At 40.1% G+C, this 22,665-nt stretch overlaps 1 protein-coding gene across 4 annotated transcripts in view; it reads right to left on the bottom strand.

Annotated features, from left to right (window-relative positions):
• ANO6 (anoctamin 6) overlaps positions 1-22,665 on the bottom strand; it is a 202,053-nt gene that overhangs the window by 74,789 nt on the left and 104,599 nt on the right. For all 4 annotated transcript variants that reach the window (XM_036251953.1, XM_036251954.1, XM_036251955.1 and 1 more), the window contains one exon: positions 403-531. In XM_036251953.1, coding sequence (XP_036107846.1) covers positions 403-531 — 129 coding nt within the window. The remainder of the gene's footprint in view (positions 1-402; positions 532-22,665) is intronic.

Genomic DNA, 22,665 nt, shown 5'->3' with positions numbered 1-22,665 from the left:
GGCCATACATGAAAGAGCACACATTGAACGCTGGTCTTGTCACACTGGCTGTCATTATTAACCATTGACTTCTTTTCCCATCTAAGTGCAAACAGCCAAGTATGCTTTTAATACAAATCTCTTCTACAGACAGAAAGTACAATTAATTCCTTGGAAGAAAGCCTGCCTTTAGCTGTGAAACCAACTGAGGTTAAGAGGCTGTGGATGTCTCTATTTCAAATTAAAAATAAACAATTTGTTAACATGCCTTGAGGGGATGATGGGTAGAGAAAATATGAAGGTATGTATGGCGTACGGTATTTCAAACAGCAGTTTCACTTTACTGCTTACATAAAATAGCGCTTTGCCATTTCACAATATTATAAGGAATAAAAAGAAAGGAAAATAGCATAAAACACTTACCCTTTGTTTTTCATTGGAACCCTTTTTATTGGTCTCTTTTCTACTTTCATCTTCATACACTAGAACAAAGTCGATTCTTCGCTGGCCGTCATTGAAATAGAGTGAGTCCGGTTTCCCATTAAATTCTTCCTGTGTAGAATGGAAAAGCAAACTTTAATATAAATTTATTTATTTTCTAGCTTTAATGGGTACATTGATATATTTATAGAGAAAGAGAAATACATCCATTAATAGTTACTTGACAAAGGTCATGGTCACCATGATTTTCACAAGCACTGCTTATTCTTGGTGAAAGCCCGCCCTTGAATTGGCAGTTTGGCATTATTCTGGCATTATTCTACAAGTGCATGGGGAAATATCAGTACTACATATGTAAGACACTCATCCCAGAATTATTTCCACCTCAAACAGCAAAACGAGTATCGTAATTGGAAATGAACACAGTAACCAGAGATGCTTATCTGAAGGGCTGAAGTTTGTTTAACAAGAAAAATCAAAGACAAGTACTGTTGATGAAAATCTCCTCCTTAGTATGTCTTATTCTCTAACTCCCGTCATTTTTCCTGACCTCCCTTGCCCTCACCACTTTATAGAAGGTATCATTTTATAACCTTAAACAAATATCAGAAGATGCTTCAATATACACAAAAGCTACCGTGGCCTTTGGTTATTTGTTCCCAAATCCACAAAAGATAACCTCTCACTCCTAGGGAAAAACAAAACTAAACCAAAAACCAGCAACAACAACAAGATAATTGAGCGTTTAATTTAGATCTCAAAAGCCTTGTAAAAACCAAAGAAATAATGGCAAAACACAAACCTAATACAAGTTAAAACAATCTCTATTACATATGATTTAAATAGAATTGTTTTCAAAGTCCTGAGCCTGTGCTCTCACACAGCTTATCAGGATGCTTACATTAATTTTGTTGTTTAAGAATCAGACTACTTTTTAACTAAGTAATATTTTTTTAATGTTTCAGTTTGTTTTAAATCCTCACAGAATATTTTTCTCTTTATCTTCAGATAGAGTGGGAAGAAGAGAGAGGGAGAGAAAGGGAGAGAGAGAAACACTGATGTGAGAGGGACACATTGACTGGTTTCCTCCCTCATGACCCTGATCAGGGGCGGAGACGAACCGCACCCGAGGTACGTGCCTTTGACCCCACGATTCATTGGTCTGAGGGTCGACGCTTTACGGCTGAGCCACACTGGCCAGGACTGTTTCAGTTTTTTAAATTAAAACCCCCTGGGGAGACTGCATTTTGCAGTCTGGTAGAACCACTTAATCATTAAATGTGATTAATTCTCCTTTGCATTCAGCATCAGTTAGTACAAAAATCACCAAATTTTATCACCACGTCCTCCTTTTCTTCACACTTTGGAGATGTATATTTCGCTGAACATAGTCAACCTGATCCTTGTGATTCCTCTCCTCTTTTCCACCAGGGAGCCTGTGAGCTTATCAGTACTTGAAGCTCCTCCCACTGAGCAGCTATTTCAGCCACAGATCAAAGCACCTTCATCTCAGCCGCATTTAACCAGCGATTCTAAGCACAAACAGTGTGATTGTACCCTGAGACCTTCCCTAGCCAGGGCACTGCAGGGCCTGGAGAACAGACACATCGATGTCTTAGGTCACTATCCAATTCTTGTATTTGCAATTTGGTATTTAAAACCAATACACTTCCTTTCAGAATATTTAAAGCCATATAAAAACGCCAAGCCCTGTCTTTTTTGTTTCAGCCACAGAGTCCTCGAGGCCCCTTCCATTTCTCTTCCTTTCAATGAAGATGTTACCATTGGTGACGACCAGGGCTGCTGCTGGAGGAAAATTTTCTGTAGAGGGGAAAAGATAATGACTAGTTTCTAGAGTGGCAAACAGGAGGTGAGGTGGGTGGAATACAGTCAGGAAGACCTGATCACCGCTGCGGACGTCTGTGAAGTGTACTTGTCCTCTGTCGCCCACACTGTGCTGCCTTTGGTGGCCTCCAGCAGGAGTGCAATGAAGCTGTTCTGAAGATGAGGCCTGGAATGAGAACCACCTTTGCACATGACTCCGGGCGCTCTTCCCTGCATGGCCACTGGCTGGCTGCACGGGTTGGCAGCCAGTTCATCTGGCACACGGACAGGTCTCTCTCTGTGACAGAAGGCCGCGGCCGTTTGTTGGGAGGAAAACCCCTATGGACTTGGCAACGATCATCAGTGAGAAACAACTAGGTCAAACTCTGGCCTGGTTGTCTGAGGATGCGGGAAAGGGTGCCAGTTTCCTACCGCTGGGAAATCCAGGTTTCCCATCTCTCGGCAGGAGATATTCTACTAGACAACTGGGAAGGAGAGAGAAACTAAATGCTGGGCTGAAAAGAATATGTTAAAAAAAAAACAAAAAAAACACCACGAGAACCGGCCTAAATAAAGAAGACTGATTTATGAACAAAAGTGTGCTATTAAAAAAAAGCTGGATTTTTCAGTGAAAAGTCCTACTATAGGACTAACTTACCCATCTGGACAGAAATGACAAAAAACTAAAAAAAAATAATTTCTTTCCTAAGTTTTTGCTTTATACGAAATGAAATTTTAATAATTTCTCAGGGTAAATACAGAGAGTCTTCTTTAAATGACTGATCATTCAGAGATACAGTATTCAAGTCCTGGTCTCTATGCCTTCTCTTGGAGTGTACTCAACATGTAATCTTTAGTCTTTTCTACCAAGTCAAATGGCACCAAGATGAAATACAAAAAACCCTGAAACCCAACTTTTCCTGTGCAGCAGCTTAAATTGAAAAAATACTTGAAGAGAAGGCTTACAATTTATCAGGAAAAGTCATTTTAGAGGTCAGAGCTTATGTATGGCTACTGACTTTCCATCTAGAAAACACATCAACTCTTATACTCAACAGGTAACTTATTAATTATCACCTGAGAGTCTTAGACAAATGGTCTCAATGCCAAGGAAGCCAACAGCCATTGTTAATACTCTAGCTGTTGCCTTGGCCGGTTTGGCTCAGCGGCTGAAGCGTCGGCCTGCAGTCCAGAGAGACCCGGGTTCAGTTCCCGCTAAGGGCACGTACCTTGGTTGCAGTTTGTCCCCGGCCCTGGTTGGGTCTTGTGGGTGGCAGCCACTCAATGTGTCCCTTTCACATCGATGTTTCTCTCTCTCTCTCTCTCTCTCTCTCTCTCTCTCTCTCTCTCTCTCTCCTTCTCACTCTATCTGAACAAAAAAATGGAAAAATGTCCTCGGGTAAGGAAAAAAAAATACTCTAGCTGTTAATACTTCTTCCTTCCTGGAAAAAACATCAAGCACATTTCTGATTACAATTTTGAGTCTAGAAGACATTCCATCTGTTCACAACCATTGTCCCGTCCGGTCCCAGGATGCTACATTCCACCAATCTAGCATTCGTTTACCCTTCATAGTGCCCTGACCTAACACTGCACTAGAGGTTAAAGGCTGCAGTGGTTAAAGGCCGACCTATGTTCATGTCATTATATTTAAATAAAGCAGAACAATACTACCAACCATTGCTGTTGGCAGTGACATTTCACACGTGAGACGAAGAGGAGACATGCGTGGTCTGGGCAAGGGGAGACCCAAGAAACGGAGCTGGGCTAAGGAGTGTGGAGGGGGATGCGCAGGGAGGTCCCGTGTGATTTCCCCAAGTGATACTTTCCAGGCCTCCTCGCTCTCAGCTGGCTTCTTCCTCCCTTTATTTGTGCAGCTACTTCAACAGAAGAGTTGAAAAGGGCAGGACCCTCCTCAACCAAATCAGGATTACAAAAATGCAAGCAGTAAAATCACTCTGCCCAGTGTTTTCAAGCTAGAGTTGTGAGTTTCAGAACATGAAAAAAATATGACTTTTTGTTGTTGCTATTTGTAAAACTGAGGATCCTTATCATTCTGACTAAGTTGAGCTTTAAATCCCAGTTCTATAAATAATATCTCACCCCTTCCCTCTCTCCCTCTTTCTCTCTTTCTCCTTTTAAAATTTGCAAATAATATTTTATTTTTTTTCTTTTAACTTGCATTTTTATTTGATTACTAATAGATCTGAACTTTTAAAAATTTATTAGAATTTTAAAGCTCCTTTTCTGTGAAATTTTTTTCTTTATTGTTGAAAGCATTACAGATGTTCTCCTTTTCCGCTCATTGACACCCTCCTCCTCCTCGCTGTCCCCCCTCAACTAAAAATGGCATCTTGATCTAGGTATGTTTTAGTTCCTGAGCCCTTAAGGTGGGTGGAATGACCTCCTGGCTAGTCTCTCATAAAATGAGACAGACGGACACTGGAACAGACCTCAGAACTGTTCTCAAGACATTTAGAAATTACTCATCACCTTTACCTCATCTCCAACAAATCAGCTCCCAACACCGCCCCAACCCCTAACCCAGCAGGTCTTGTGATTTTGCCCTGTATGAGCTGTAACCTACACACCATCGGGTCTGGGCTTTCGAGAGTAGCTTCCCGTTCCCCTGGGTGGTGCCATTCATAAAAACAGAGGCAGTATTTCCCCACGGCAGCTCTCGTGCCGGTGCAGGAACTCTTCCCGTTCTGGAGCTCTGGCGGGAAGTGTGTGCTGGAGCGGTCGAGACCTCCACACCGTAGGACAAGTTGCTGAGAAAGAATGTCCTGGAGCAGTGACTTTCAACCTTTTTCATTTCATGGCACACATAAACTAGTTACTAAAATTCTGCGGCACACCAAAAATTATTATGTTATTTTGCCAATCTGACAAAAAAAATAGGTATAACTTTTTTCTTTTTAAATTCTCACCCGAGGATATTTTTCCATCTATTTTCAGAGTTGAGAGGGGAGGAGGAGGGAGGGAGGGTGGGGGAGGGGGGGAGAGAAACATCAATGTGAGAGAGAGAAATCGACTGGTTGCCTCCCGCACAACTCGGATCAGGGCCGGGGACCGAACTGCAACCGAGGTATGTGCCCTTGACGGGAATTGAACCCTCAACTCTTGGGTCCATGCGCCGACACTCTAAACACTGAGCCAAATTGACCAGGGGAGTATAATTTTGATTCATTCACACCGGATGGCTATTGGCTGTTGTCATTTTTTTATTTGACAATCTAAGAGAAAAGAGGTCAGTGCCCTGACCAAATAGTAAGGTAGTGCATGTTTTACAAATTCTAGTGTCACACAGGTTGAAATTGCTGTCCTAGAGAACAGACATTCAAAGATAAGCATTTTCCAGTAATTACTTGGTAGGAAAATTTCTCAAAAGCAGTCTCTGAATGAAATCAGGCACTGGACTTCTCCTTGAACAGGATGGTATTTTTCTTATCTTTTTAAAAAATATGTTTTTATTGATTTTTGGGAGAGACAGAAACACATCGATGTGAGAAACATCCATCAGCTGCCTCCTGCACACCCCACACTGGGCATCAAGCCCAAACCTGGACATGTGCCCTGATTGGGAATCAAACTGGGACCTCTCAGTCCATGCGACAACGTTCAATCAACTGAGCCACACCGGCCGGGCAGGATGGTATTTTTCAAATGTAGGAAGGGCCACCTGATGATTACATCATGGTGAGGTCTGTCTCCTGGGCAGAGAGAACCTGGGAACAGCTGCCTTAATGCCCTTGCTCTGTGGCGTTCAGGTGGATTACAGGTGAGCAGTCCATTATTAAACACCCTCCGAAATCCCAGCATCATCAGCACCTGGTGAGTCCGTGAAATAACCTGCTACTTATCATCTGTCTGATACTTCTCCAGTGTCCCATATAACCCTGCAAAATCAAGACTGGAAGTTCCATTTCACAATAGAGGCCTCTGCTCCTAGAGTTCAAAATGCTGGGTCTAAATTATTTGTCCAAGATCTGGATAAAAAGCAGGCCGACTTGGATCTTTGCTCAGATCCTTGTTTCTGTGTAAGGGTGCTGGCAATGTGTCTCGAGCAGCAAGTGATACTATCTGACTGTATTGCTGGAATTTCCAGGTAAGCTGTTTCTGCCCTGACATAGTTGTCACGGACTGTGTGAGTGGAGAGTATGCCAAGATTACCTGGGTTAATGGTCCTGCCCTCTACAGGACAATTACAGAGCAGGAGACAAGACAGGTTTATTGTCTAACAAGAACAGTTAAGGAAAATTACACTATGGAAAACAATATCAAGACACAAGTAAAGAGCAACTGATAGGTGAATGTGGAAAAAACATGTCTCTCTGCAGTCTTTTAGACTAGCAAAACAGAATAATTAAATTCAAGAACGCAACAGAAAGAAAAACAAATTTTAATCATAGCAGAGGACAAAAGTGAACACAGAGGATCTTCTATTTCTCATTGAACCCTGAGTCCATGCATATAGCAAGTTCTAGGGAAACAAACTTTTTAGAGGCAGAAGGCTTCATGTGAATATTTAGCTCTCACAAAATATGGAACATAATGAAACGTTAGGTACATGCCATGCAGTTATGAATGAGATACACTCCGAAGTGTTTCCCCTGCCTGCAGCAGAGTTCAGGCAGACACAAGGCATAAATAAGAGTGAAACTTTTCCCCTTTACACAACTGTGGAAAATTACTGCAAAGACAAGAGAGGACACATTTTATTCCTTACGTTTCGATCACCTCTCTCTCTAGCCCATAAGAACACCTGATTTTGAGGAAATGCAAAGTGCAAAGAAAAAATGCCAAGAACTGCAGGTACTAGCACTGTGAGAAGCAGGGGTGGGAGGAAACGAAGGTAGAGATTAGTAACAGGGATACGGAGCCGTTCATGGACACACAGGGCGCCAAGAGGAAGTCAGCCCAGTGAACAGCAGGCTGTCCTGTCCGGGAGAGCGAGCACGGTTTTCACCGGACCCAGGCACTCCGGAGTGTGTTGACGGAAACAGGGTATGATGGAAAAGGGGCCCGTTCAAGGACATGGGTGCATCTAGAAGTGAAGACTCCAAGTCTCTTAGGGCCAAATATGTTAGGATGTTCCAAGAAAGTCCCTTGGTGGTGACTCTGTGATGATCAAGATGTACTCAGGAATGACCCAGAATGATTTTTGTACAAATCACACTTTCTCCTTCCCTGCTCTATTAACCACACCACTAACCTCTGCTGAATTCTCTGCTGACTCCTTTATCTCAGAATAAAAGAGAGAGAGAACTCAGGGACATGGACAACAGTGCGGTGACAGTGGGGGAGGGGTGGGTGGAGGTGGAAGAGGGCACAGAAGGGATAAATGGTGCTGAAAAAATAAAATAAAATAAATAAAAAATAGCTTTTCCTATTAAAATAAAAGTAATATATTCTCAATACAAAAAATTCTTAAGACAGAGAAAAGTACAAACAAATTAATAAAAGTCATATGCAATCCCATTTCCCAGAGCTGAGCAGAACTTATTTTGGAGTACATCTTTTTAGGTTTACACACACACAGACACACACACACTCTCGCATGCGCTCACACACATCCACCAAATGGTACCACATATATGCTATACAGTTGTATATACGGCCATCATAGACATTTCTCCAGCTTGCTATAAAGCACTGCATCATGCTGTTCAATAGCTGCAATACAATTTAGTTCAACAGTTTCTCCACTGATGAACACATAAGTTGTTTCCAATTTGTTGCTTTTATAAACACTGCTGCAATGAGCACCTTTGTACATATGTATCTGTGCACACGTTCAATGACAACTCCCTCAGGCTAAATTCTAGAAGCAGATTTTAACTAATGTGGCCTTTTTAGAAGCTTTTTGTATATAGGTTGCTACACTGTCATTCAAAATATTTATAAAAATGAACACTTCCACCCGCAGCGTACACAGTGCCTCTACCCACCATCACTAGATAGCAATCTTTTTTCACTTTTCCTGTGGTAGTCCATTTTTTTTTCATTTGCACTTTTTAACTAGAAAGCTCTAACATTTTTATGGGTCCTGCCCAACTGAATTACTGCTTTTGTGAAGTATCTATTACTATTCTTGACTTAACAAAACCATCTTATTATACAATCACTTTCCAGTAGATTTTCTTGGGTTTTACTGATGAAAGCCCCAAAACCATATATGTAAATGGGTAAATGGTAACATAAAAGAGGCCCATAGAAATACCAAGTAAGTGCCCCAAGAAGAAGTGATAAATAGTCTAGGGCACTGCCAGCCAGCCCTGGGTTCCAGTTAGCCCTGGGCTAACTGGAATGTGCCTGCTGGGGTAAGAAGCCCCCCGCCCTTCCGGATGAACTTGCCACTATCGCGCATGTGCCACCTGTGGAACTACCAAGTGCCAGTTATATCTTTTGACTCACATATTTCTTCATGTTTAGCCCCCACTACTTATTTAGTTTGTAAATGACTCCTACTGCAAATTAAAAACTGATGTACAAATTCTTAAAAAATAGTCTTGCTATTTTATACTGGCAAATGGCTATCACTAGTTTCCAAATAGCTGAACTTGTTATTTTTAGTCATTTCTCATCAGGGATAAATGTAGTTCACTTATAAATATAATTAGATTGTGCCAGAAAAAAGCTGCTGCTGCTTCTTTTTCCTTCTGTTACGCACACCAGGGGATGTGCACAGGCAACAGTTCCTGACTTGGTATATGCCCTCTGCCTTTGCTTCCCTTTGCCTGTGTTAACATAAACGTTAGAGTCTATTATTAGAACATCGCATTTCAGAAGTTGAGTGATTACTGTTAAATAGTTCCCTCTAGCCCATGCCAAAGAAGCAGTTGTTTTATCAAATGGGGTTCTCATGTGATTTTAAATATTATATTCATAAAATTTCTGAACTGGGCTATAGGAAATATGAAAATAGAACTTTGACATGACTTTTAAAATAAAACTTGCTTAAAAGGAGTTAAGTATGCAGTGTAGATAAACAGCTTAGGAGCCTTCTCTCATAGAAATGGGACTCTGAACCTTTTCCTTATGACCAGAGTTAAGAGTTGGGACTGGGATTTTCAATTAGCATCATTTCAAACTTTTTTGGCTTTCCTATTTTCCCCACAGGCTTTTCACCACTTTAAAACCTTAGTTTAGCCTTCCTTAAAGATGATCTGCAGAAAAGAAGAGGAACAAATAAAGAAAAGCAAAAAAAAAAAAAAAAAAAAAAAAAGGAAGAAAAGGAAAAATGTGGAGATGCCTTTAGTGGTTATTTTCACACCTTTTCCTTTTCTAGAAGAAGCCATCATCTGTTTGCACTGTTCTCGTGTGGCAGTAGTAACACTGGTGAAAGAAATGTGGGTGGATTAAGCTATGAGATATGCCCAACAAAGTCTCAGGAATGATAAAGTGATAGATGCATCAAAACAAGACAAGTGACACAACAGGAATTCGTGAGTGTGATTATCTTCCTGGGGGCTCACCTCTTAAGGTCTCAAAATATCTTGCTTTGCTTTAATATCCCCTTATAGATTTAACATCCAACCATTTACCTAAAACTTTTTTGAACCTATTAGCATTTTCAGGTGGCACCACCTCCTGAAGAAGTATGTTTTGTTTTGTTTTTTAATCCTCACCTGAGGATATGTTTTTATTGCTTTTAGAGAGAGAGGAAGGCAGGGGAGAGAGAGAGAGAGAAACACTGATCAGTTGCCTCCAGTACACATTCTAATTGGGGACTGAACCTCAACTTGGGTATGTGCCCTGACTGGGAATTGAACCTGCAACCTTTTGGCGCATGGGACAATGCTCCAACCAACTGAGCCACACCAGCCAGGGTGAAGAAGAGTGCTTTGTAGGTTTTCCACCTATACAAGATGGTTGTTCTAAATAACATTTTTTGGACCTTTAAGAAATAGTTCTCAATCTTATACTCTTGTTAGAACCAAAATAATATTGCTACAAGAAGATCCTTCATGACTTTATGGACTTTCACAATATTCTCTTTTTGTTTGTTTGTTTTGTTATTTTGTTAATCATTACCTGAGAATATTTGTCTGTTGATTTTCAAATAGAGTGGAAGGGAAAGAGGGAGGGAAGGAGGAAGGGAGGGAGGGAGGAACAACAACGGGAGAGAGACACGTCAATTGGTTGCCTCCCCCACAGCCCCAACCAGAGCCGGGGATCAAACCTGCAACCAGGTACATGCCTTTGACCAGGAATCAAACCCACGACTCTTTGGGCTGCAGGCTGATGCTCTAAACACTTAGCTAACTGGCCATGGTGATTTTTACAATCTTCTATCTACAACTTTAAGATCTTTAGTCTCAAGGAATAATAATTTAGCTTGACTTCAAAACTACAGGTTCTCCTCCACCTACCCTCCTGTTCCTCTTAACCATATTTCAACTGTCTTTGCATGTCTATTTTCATTTCTTGAAAAAGTAACTCATTATGACTCAAAAATATTTCCTGGTAGTTTCCATTCACCAAATCCATAGCTGTCGTGCTTGAAACTCTATGCTTTTGAATTAAGAGCCAATCTTATAGAAGGTGTCATCTGAGAATGAACAGAAAGGGAGTCTTAGGCGTAACAGGGTGTGAGTAAGGCAACGAGTCTTACTTAAATTGTTTACCAGGTTCTTGTATAATTCATTTGGTGCAGATTCCCTTAAAATTACAATCCATCATTCCCAGGAAGCTCTTCATCTTTCACAGGAGGTTTCCATTTCTAGTCTAAGAACTACCCTGAGTTATTTTTAGCTTTTCAGCTGCTCGGGGTTTACAGCACAGGAGTCCTGTCACCAACCGTAACTCCCTTGTTCAACTGATATGTCACATGCATCCCTTGGCCATCATCTTCTCAGACTACTTCTCTGGGAATTGATGGTTACAACCTCATTCAAAAGGAAGAAGAAATCACAGCATCTTGCACCCAGCAAAGCAAAGGATTGTGACAACTCTTATCAGCTGGTTAATGTTTTATACAGATAATACTTTCCTTTAATTCAAGAAGCTGTTTACAAGAATGGCTATTCTTTGTGGTATGAAAAAGAAGATGCAGACATGTTTCCAAAACAAACAAACAAAAAAATGATTCATTTAAAACAATGGCAAAAAAATGTTTTAAACTGACTATAAATAAATAACCTTACAAAAAACCTCCTCCCATCAATTATTAGAAAATTTCAAGAAACAAAGTACTTAGAGGCAATGAGTTTTCTGATAACCTTTTTATCAATTTCCAGAAGGCTATTTTAACTTTTCTGTGCTCAAATTTTTCTTAAATATAGTATATGATATTTTTTAATTTCTCAAAGAGAAGATGGATATTAAACACAGATGTTATTATTACTATTACTAACATTGTTGTTATTATTATTATTGAGGTAAAAATGAAGGGAGCCTAAAATAAGAAAAAAGAACATGGGTTTTGCCCAGCCAGTTGAGCATAGACCCATACACCAAAAGGTCGCCATTTCGGTTCCTGTTGGGGCATATGACCAGGTTGTAGGCCAAATTTCCAGTGGGGGGCATGCAGGAGGTGGCCAATTGATGTTCTCTCTCATTGATGTTTCCTTCCCTCTCTCTCTCTCCCTTCCTCTCACTCTAAAATCAATAAAGAAAAAAAATTTTTTAAAAAAGAACATGCGCCCTGGCCAGTTTGGCTCAGCGATTAGAGCGTCGGCCTGCGGTCCAGAGAGACCCGGGTTCGGTTCCTGCTAAGGGCATGTACCTCGGTTGCAGTTTGTCCCCGGCCCTGGTTGGTCGTGCGGGTGGCAGCCACTCGATGTGTCCCTTTCATGTCGATGTTTCTCTCTCTTCCTCTCCCTCCCTCCCACTCTATCTGTACAAAAAATGGAAAGATGTCCTCGGGTGAGGATAAAAAAAAAAAAGAACATGGGTTTTGACTTCCAGTCACAATGGCAGAAGAGAGAAACACTGTGCTCACCTCCCACAACCACATCAAAATTACAACTAAGTTACAGAACAACCATCACTGATAATAACCACCTGAAGACAAGCGGAACAGAAGTGCTATAACTAATGATATAAAGAGGCCAGGAGCAGACCGGTAGGAGGAATGGCCTGGCCTCACGCCCACATGGTGATTAAGAATCAGGAAGGATAACTTGGCTGTGGAGGTGCCCCTGAGGAGAGGGGTCACAGCCCCACGTCAGGCTCACTAGCCAGGGGCACCAGTGCTGGGAAGAGGAGTCCTCACAACATCGGCCTATGCAAACCAGCAGAGAACGCATCTGAGACAGATGAAAGGCTGCTGGAGTCCCAGGCATTCCTCCTGAGGGGACCATGCATGGACCTACTCACTCACAAGTCACTTGCTATAAGTTTACAGGGGCCACAGCTCCAAAAGCACCAGGGAAATATAAAGAGGAACCGAACTGACCAGCACCAGGACAAGGGCTGGAGGGGCAGGGGCCAGGGCAGCCCTCTCCAGGGAAGGAAGCACTGGCAGCCATCAGTGTTCCTTGGTTGAGCCCTCCCCCTAGCCAGCCACCCTGGCACAGGTGGTTGCCAAATGGAAGTGGAGCTCTCAATTAACCTAACACGGTTCGCCCCGTCCTGGTGCATCCCTTAAGCCCGCCCATACAACTTGCACACTTCCAGCAACTTTTTCCACACAAGCAGCCCGCCTTGCCTTGCGCTGCAAACTTTCCTAAAAACTTTCAAAGATCTACAAACCCCAAACAAGCAGTGGCTGGCCTCAGTGTGCCCTGTATATCTAGCTAAGTGGCCCCAAGCCTGGCATAAGCAGTGACCAGTCTCAACTTGCATTGTAACTCTCATCAGGTGGCCCCAAGCCTGGCATAGCTGCGGCCAGTGTTGACTTAAAACATTGCTTCAACCAAGTGGCCACAAGTCCAACACAAGTGGTGGCCGGCCTCAGTTCACAACGTGGTGCCTACTTAAGAATCCGAAGCCTGGCACTAGTAGAAACTGGCTTTGGGTCGCAGCGTAGGCTCTATAAAGTGCCTCCAAGCCCAGCACAAGCAGAACCAACTGCAGATAATTTTGTAGCTCCCACCAGGCAGCCCTAAACCAGCCACAAACAGAAGCTGACCTGGCCTGCACCTGAGCCCCTCTGAAGAGGTCAAAGAACCAACACATCTGGTAGACAGCTTCAGAATACACCAGAGCACCACCCTGACAGCTCTACAAATAATGCACCCGAAAGGAGGACTCCTCTGGCCCCAGTGACCTGCTAAAGAGACTCTTGCTCTGTGGGATGAGCCCAAACATAACAGCTTATCTGCTGTAGTCACAGGCAGCCCTTATGGCCAGACAACCTGACAGTAAATCCCATCTACTGATGTGCCAATGGCAATCAAAGCTCATCTACAACAGGAGAGCACACAGCTCACCAAAGGACACCTCTGGAGCACCCAGCTCAGGTGATCAGGGAGACTGTGCCACTGGGCCCCACAAAACAGCTACTACATTAGGCTCCTCTGCAACGACTGAAAGACATAGTAAATCTACCTAATATACAAAAACAAACACAGGCAGTCAGTCAAAAGGAGGAGACAAAGAAACATGTCCCAAACAAAAAAACAAAACAAGACTCCAGAAAAAGAACTGAACAAAATAGAAATAGATACAGAGTTCAAAACACTGGTTATAAGGATGTTCAATAAACTTGGGGAAGAATAAGTGAACTAAGTGAGAAATTCAACTAGGGGGGAAAAACATAAAAAAACAAATCAGGCAGATATAAGGTCAACAAACACAAAAATGAAGACTACATTAGAAGAAATCAACAGCACATTAGATGAAGCAGAGGATCAAATCAACAGTCTGGAAATAGAAGCAGCAGAAAACACCCATTGAGAAAAACAAAAAAGAAAAAGAATTTTAAAAAAATGAGGATAGTTTAAGAGACCTTTGGGACAAGTGTACCAACATTCATATCACTGGATACCAAAAGGAAAAGAAAGACAGCAAGAAATTAAAACAAAACAAAACAAAAAAAACAAACTTAAAAGCCCTGGCTAGTTTGGCTCAGCGGTTAGAGTGTCGGCCTGTGTCCAGAGAGACCCAAGTTCGGTTCCCGCTAAGGGCACATACCTTGGTTGCAGTTTGTCCCCGGCCCTGGTGGGTGGCAACCACTCGATGTGTCCCTTTCACATCGATGTTTTCTCTCTCTCTCTTTCTCTCTCCATCCCACTCTATCTGAACAAAAAACGGAAAAATGTCCTCGGGTGAGGATAAAAAAAATAATAATTAAAACATATTTGGCCCTGGCCGGTTTGGCTCAGAGGTTAGAGCGTCGGCCTGCGGTCCGGAGAGACCTGGGTTCGGTTCCCGCTAAGGGCACGTACCTCGGTTGCAGTTTGTCCCCGGCCCTGGTTGGTCGTGCGGGTGGCAGCCACTCGATGTGTCCCTTCACATCAATGTTTCTCTCTCTCTCCCTCCCACTCTGTCTGTACAAAAAATGGAAAAATATCCTCGGGTGAGGATAAAAAAAACAAACAAAAAAACATATTTGAAGAAATAAGGACAAAAAATTTCCATAACTTGGAGAAGAAAATAGACATAAAAGTCCAGGAAACTCAGAGAATCACAAACAAGACAAACCCAAAGAGTTATACACCAAGACATCATAATTAAAACACCAAAAGTTAAAGACAGAGAATTTTAAAAGTAGTCCAGCCGTTGTGGCTCAGTGATTGAGTGTCAACCCATGCACCAAGAGGTTGCCAGTTCGATTCCTGGTCAGGACATATGCCCAGGTTGTGGGCCCGATCCCCAGTGGGGGGCATACAAGAGGCGGCCAATTGATGTTCTCTCTCATCAATGTTTCTATCTCTCTTTCTCTCTCACTTCCTCTCTCTCTAAAATCAATACAGGAAAAAAATTTTTTTTAATTAAATAAACAAAAGTAATAATAAAAAAGCAGTTAGTTACATACAAGTAGTTTCCATTTCTCAGCAGAAACTTCACAGGACAGAAAATATTGGCACTAAATATTTATTTATTTATTTATTTGTTTATTTATTTATTTTTTTATCCTCACCCGAGGACATTTTTCCATTTTTTGTTCAGGTAGAATGGGAGGGAGGGAGAGGAACACACACAGAGAGAGAGAGAAACATCAATGTGAAAGGAACACATCGAGTGGCTGCCACCCGCACAACCGACCAGGGCCGGGGACAAACTGCAACCGAAGTCCGCGCCCTTAGCGGGAACTGAACCCGGGTCTCTCAGGACCGCAGGCCGACGCTCCAACCGCTGAGCCAAACCGGCCAGGGCGGCACTAAATATTTAAAGCAATGAAATGCAAAGACCTGCAATCAAGAATACTGTACCCATCAAGGTTATTATTTAAAATTGAGGAGAGATAGAGAGTTTCTCAGACAAGAAAAAGCTAAAGGAACTCATCACCACTAAACCAATATTACAAGAAATGTTAAAGGGTATTCTTTAAGTAGAAAAGAAAAAAAATATATAAAAAAGGAAATGTAGGAAAGAAAAGATGCTCACTCACAAATGCAAAGAGTAAAAGCAGAGGATCAACCTACTATACAGGTTATACAAAGATTAAAAGACAAAAATAGAAAATGTGCAATTAAAGCAATAAACTAAGGAATACACTCATACACACACACACGAAGTAAAAAAGAGACAAAAACATAAACACAGAGAGGTTAGTAAAAATCGTAGTGATTTTAGCTTTGGCCGGTTTGGTTCAGTGGTTAGAGCGTCGGCCTGCGGTCCAGAGAGACCTGGGTTCAGTTCCTGCAAAGGGCATGTACCTCAGTTGCAGTTTGTCCCCGGCCCTGGTTGGGTCATGCGGGTGGCGACCACTTGATGTGTCCCTTTCACGTCAATGTTTCTCCCTCTCTCTCTCTCTCCCTCCCACTCTATCTGAACAAAAAATGGAAAAATGTCCTCAGGTAAGAATTAAAAAAAAAATTGTAGTGATTTTAGAATGTATTTGAACTTAAGAAACTATCAATTTAACTAAACTGATATAAACATAGCTTGGTATATATGAAGCACATTGTAACACAAACCAAAACTCTACAAGAGATATATAAGAAATAAAGAGGAAGGAATAAAAACGCAACACTATTGAAAGTTATCAATATACAAGAGAATAAGAAAGAAACAGAAGAATTAAGAAAATGATCAGAAAACTAATGGAAATAATGACATACTTATCAATAATTACTTTAAATGAAAATGGGCAAAATGCTGCAATCAAAAGACATAGGGTGGCTGAATGGATTAAAAAACAAGACCCATACATAGGCTGATAACAATAGACCCACTTCAGATTTAAAGATGCTCATAGGTTAAAAGTAAAGGAATAAAAAAAGATATTTCATGCAACTGGAAATGGAAAAAAAAAATTGGGGTAGCAACACTTATATCAGACAAAATAGACTTAAAAAGGTCTGTAATAAGAGACAAAGAGATAATTTCATTATGATAAAGGGAACAATCCAAGAAGAGGATATAACTCTCGTAAACATTTATACATACAATGTAGAAGCACCTAAATATACAGAGCAAATATTGACAGATATATAGGGAGAGATCAACAGTAATACAGTCATATTAGGGAACTTTAACACCCTATTGAAATAAATGGATAAATCTTTCAGACAGCAAATCAATAAGGAAATAGTGGCCTTAAATGACACATAAGACCAGATGGTTTAATTCATACTTTTAGGACACTTCACCCAAAAGCAGCAGCATATATATTCTTTTCAAGTGCCCATGGAATATTTTCTCTTTTTTTTTTCTTTGTAATTTTTTTTTTCCTTTATTGGTTTTAGAGAGAGAGGAAGTGAGAGGGAGAGAGAGATAGAAACATCAATGAGGGAGAACACTGACTGGCTACCTCCTACACGCCCCCCACTGGGGATCAGGTCCACAACCTGGGCATGTGTCCCAACAGGGAATCAAACTGGCGACATCTTGGTGCATGGGTCAACGCTTAACCACTGAGCCACATGGGCCAAACCCATGGAACATTATCTAGGACAGACCACATGTTAGGTCTCAGTAAATTTAAGAAGACTGAAATCACACAAAGTATCTACTCCAGTTACAATGGTATGAAACTAGAAATCAGTTACAAAAAGAAAACTTAGCCCTGGCTGGTTTCGCTCAGTGGTTAGAGCATTAGCCTATGGACCAAAGAGTCATGGGTTTGATTCCCGGTCAAGGGCACATACCTTGGTTGCAGGTTTAACCCCCAGCCCTGGCTGGGATTGTGCAAGAGGCAACCAATAGATGTCTCTCTCTCACACCAATGTCGCTTTCCCTCCTTTCCTTTCTTCTGTACTATCTAAAAAAAAAAAAAAAAACCAATGGAAAAATATCCTCAGGTAAGGATTTAAAAAAAACATGCATACAAATGGAGATTAAATAACTGCTACTAAGGAATGAGAGGGCAAATAGATCAAGGAAGAAATAAAAACATACTTTCAGACAAATAAAAATTAAAACACAATGACCCAAAATCTAAGGGACATAGCCAATGCAAGTTCTAAGAAGGAAATTCATAGCAATATAGACCTACCTCAAGAAATGAGAAAAACCTCAAATAAACAATTTAACCTTGCACCTAAAGGAAATAGAAAAAGAACAAAGTCCAAAGTGAGTAGAAGAAAGGAGAGAATAAAATCAGAGTGGAAATAAACAAAAGAGCCTAAAAAATTAATACAAAAGAATCAAGGAAACCAAAAGATAGATCATTAAAAAGATAAAGAAAATTGATAAACCTTTAGCGAGACTTGTTAAGAAAAAAAAGAGAGCCCCCCAAACAATCAAATATAAAAGATAAGTAACAACTGATACCACAGAAATACAAAGGGTTATAAAAAAATATAATGAACAATTATGTGCAAACAAACTGGACAACCTGGATAAATGGATAAATTCCTAGAAATATACAATCTTCCAAGACTGAATAAATGACAACAACAACTCCCAACAAACAAAAGTATGAGACCAGATGGCTTCACAGGTAAATTTTACCAAATATTTAAAAAATTAACACCTATCCTTGAACTATTCCAAAATATTCAAGAGTAAGAAAGGCTCCCAAAGCTCATTTTATGAAGCTACCATTACCCTAATTCCAAAACCAGACAAAGACACTACCAAAAAAGAAAACTGTAGGCCAATATCCTTGATGAACATAGATGCAAACATTCTCAACAAAATATTAGCAAGCTGAATTCACCAATACATTAAAGAGATTATACACCATGATCAAGTGGAATTTATTCCCAGGATGCAAGGTTGGTTCAATATCCAAGAATCAATCAACATGATATACCATATAAACAAAATGAAAAATAAAAATATCATATGATTATATCGATAGATGCAGAAAAAGCATTTAACAAATTCCAGCATCCATTTAAGATAAAAACTCTCAGCAAAGTGGGAATAGAGGGAACATACATCAACATAATAAAGGCCATTTATGATAAACCCAGGTAATATATCATACTCCATGGGAAAAAGCTAAAAGCATTTTCCTTAATATGAGAACCAAGAGAGGGATGTGCCCATTCACCATTTTATTGAAGACAGTATTGAAAGTCCTAGCCACAGCAATCAGACAAGAAAAAAAAAGGACATCCAAATTGGAAAAAATAAGTTAAATTGTCATTATTTGCAGATGACATATACCATACAGAGAGAACCCTAAAGATTCCACCAAAAAACTATTAGAACTGATAAATTAATTCAGTAGAGTAGAATGCAATATTAATATTCAGAAATCAGTTGTATTTGTATACACCAATAATGAACTATCAGAAAGAAAAATTAAGAAAACAATCCGATTTACAATTGCATTAAAAAACAAAATACCTAGGAATAAATTTAACCAAGGAGATAAAAGACCTATACTAAGAAAATTTTAAGATACTGAAGAAAGAAACTGAGGAAGATACAAATAAATAGAAGCTTATACAGTGTTCATGGATAAGAAGAACTAATACTGTTAAAATGTCCATATCACCCAAAGCAATTCATAGATTCAGTGACATTGCTATCAAAATACCAATGGCATTTATCAGAGAACTAAAACAAATAATCCTAAAATTTATATAGAACCACCAAAGACTTTAAATAGTCAAAGCAATCTTGAGAAAGAACAAAGTTGGAGGTATCATGCTACCTGCCATCAAACTAGTAATCAAAACAGCATGGTAATGGTATAAAAACAGACACATGGATCAACAAAACATAGAGAGCCCAGAAATAAACCTACACCTCTAAGATCAATAAATATATGACAAAGGAGACAAGAATATACAGTGGAGTAAAGAGAGTCTCTTCAATAAATGTTGGGAAAACTGGGCAGATAAAGGAAAAAAAAAAAAAAGAAGAAGAAAGAAAGAAACCAGACCACTTTCTTTTACCATATACAAAAATAAATGTGTTAATCACCAAAACCCATAAAACCCTACAAGAAAACACAGGCAGTAAACTCTCTGACCCTGCTCTTAGTAATATTTTTTTTCGGCTATGTCTCCTCAGACAAGCAAAACAAAAATAAATAAACAAATGTAACTACATCAAACTAAAAAGTGTTTGCACAGCAAAAGCAACCACCAACAAAACAAAACAAGATAACCTACTGAATGTAAGAAGATACTTGCCAATGAAACATTCTATAAGGGCTTAAATTCAAACTACATTAAGAACTCACACAACTGAACACCAAAATGACAAACAATCTAATTAAAAAATGGACAGAGGACCTGAATGGACATGTCTCCAAAAAGGACACACAGATGGCCAATAGACATATGAAAAGATACACAGATGAGATATGACATGAAAAGATGTACAGATGACAATAGACATAAGAAAAGGACACACATGGCTAATAAACATATAAAAAGATCTCAATGTCACTAATCATCAGGGAAATGCAAATTAAAACCATGAGATATCACTTCACACCTGTCAAAATCAATAAACAAATGTTGGCAAGGATGTGGACAAAAGGGAATATTTGTGCACTGTTGGTGGGAATGCAGACTGGTGCAACCACTATGGAAACAGTATGGAGGGTCCTCAAAAAATTAAAAGTAGAACTACTTGCAATCCAGCTATCCTACTTCTGGGTATATATTTTTAGAAATCCAAAACACCAAGGGGGCAGGAGTGGGGTGGAGGGGGTTATTGGGAGAAAAAAGGGGAGACATCTGCAATATCTTCAACAATAAAGATAAATTTTTAAAAGAGAGATATGCACTCCTATGCTCACTGCAGCATTATTTACAATAGCCAAGATATGGAAGCAACCTATGTGTCCATGGATAAACAACTGGATAAAGAAGACATGATGTGGTCCATGTATACAATGGAATATTGCTCAGCCACAGAAAAGAATAAAATCTTGCCATTTGTGACACTGATAAACCTACAGGATATATGGTAAGTGAAGTACATACCATATTATTTCACTTATATGTGGTATCTAAAAAACCAAATAAGTGAACAAATACAACAGAAACAGAGAAGAAATAGATTGTTGCCAGATGGGAGGGGGTTGGGGACTTGGGTGAAAAAGGTGAAGGGATTAAGCAGTATAAATTGCCAGTTACCAAAACAGTCACAAGGGCATAAAGTTCATCATAGGGGAAATAGTGAATAATATTGAGATAACTATATAGTGTTGGATGGGTACTAGACTTACTGGGGTGATCACGTTGTAAGTTATATAAATGTCTAATCACTATGTTGTACACTTGAAACTAATATAATATTGAATGTCAACTGTAATTGAAAAAATTGTTTTTAAACTCATGGGCTTTGGTAGCTGGTAAAGTTGGGTTTAAATAACAACTCTGCCACATTCAACTAACCATCTGCGTTGTTGTATATATTTTATCTCTTTATAGCTAAATGTATTCATCTGTAAAAAGGGTGAAATCAGAAAAAAATGCAGGGTTACAGTGAAGAGTGAAACAAGGCATATAAAAGCAATAATGTAGATCCTGAAACATAGTAAACGCCCAAATATGGCTGCCAGTGTTCTCTACTTTAGCACCTAACTGTTCCTTACTGACCTCTAGCTTTGTTGGGTGCATCCACATACTTTGTAACCATCATGAACTTCCACTTGCATCTTGTTTTTTCTCTCTGTCATACTTCTTTTGCTACCATTTTACCTCTTTTGAATAGGTATTCTCCTACCCTTTTATCTGGTGCTTTGAATTGGACTGCCAAATTAACTAAATTTGTTGAATTTCTTTGAAATTAAGCCTTAGCGCTTTGGTTTTGGGGACCAGAGGCTTTTTAGCTTTATTTGGGTATTGAGTAAAATGTGACTGAAGTGGAGGGCCCTAGCCCACAAATGTATAAAATATGTTAAAGGTTAATATTATATTATATATTCCCCATCCCCTCAATCTGTTTCAAAAGAGGTCTTGTGGCATGTGGCATTAAACAGAATGAAAACAAGTAAGATTAATGAATTATAAACAGAGACAGAGAATCAGAGCCAGAGAAAGTAGGAGGAAGAAAATGCACTAACCATTAGGACAATTGTAATTGTGATTTCACCATGACATTTGTCACAAAACCTTCTGGTGGCAGGACAGAAAGGAAATGTGTTCCATGATACAATCCTCATTATCAGAAAGAAAACGGAAACATTCTGATTTGGAGGGGGAAGGAAAAAGGCTCATGTTAGACCTTACAGAGATACACCTAGTCCTCATCCACTTCCCTAACAATGTCCTTGGCCTGGAACTGGGGTTATAAAATGTAATAAATTGGTAACCTCTGACTTTTTCATCTTTAGTTCTCATATCACTTCTCCTTTGAAGCAGTTAGATTACATGTCACTCTGTTCCATGTACTGCCGTCACTCCAGTCTGCGCTCTTAACTCTTACTAACTAGATCACAATGAACAGCCCAGCGCATCTCCTTGCATCCAGTTATCCTGTTTGCCAATTCACCTTTCACATTGCCACCCCAGGGGTGTTTGTAACCGACATGTTCAAGTCTCAGCATCCAAACACCGACACCTACTCCCAGGGACCTCTGGAGAAAGTGCGAACATTTCAAATGGGTCTTCAACCTCCCTCATAATAGGATTATAGCCCACATTTTATTAACTGACATTCCTAACCCTCCAACCACCATTCTTTCCAATCAGTGTTTTGACTATGTGATGCCACTTCCTGCTTCTACTTCTTTGCTAACATGATTTCCTCTCCTGAAATCCCTTTTCCGTCTCCTTCCCACTTTCTAAATCTTAATTGCTCAAAGTCCAGCTCAGTTCTTCTTCCACGAAGCCTTCCAAACAACTTGGGTTCATGTTTCTTTCTCCCTCACTGGACTACTGTCTATGCCAATCGATGTGTGTTCTGTGGACTCCTGGGGATTCCTGAGACCCTTTCAGGGGGACCATGAGG

Source organism: Molossus molossus, unplaced genomic scaffold, assembly GCF_014108415.1.
Source record: "Molossus molossus isolate mMolMol1 unplaced genomic scaffold, mMolMol1.p scaffold_m16_p_10, whole genome shotgun sequence".
Taxonomy (NCBI): domain Eukaryota; kingdom Metazoa; phylum Chordata; class Mammalia; order Chiroptera; family Molossidae; genus Molossus; species Molossus molossus.
This window is presented reverse-complemented; position numbering and strand designations above follow the sequence as displayed.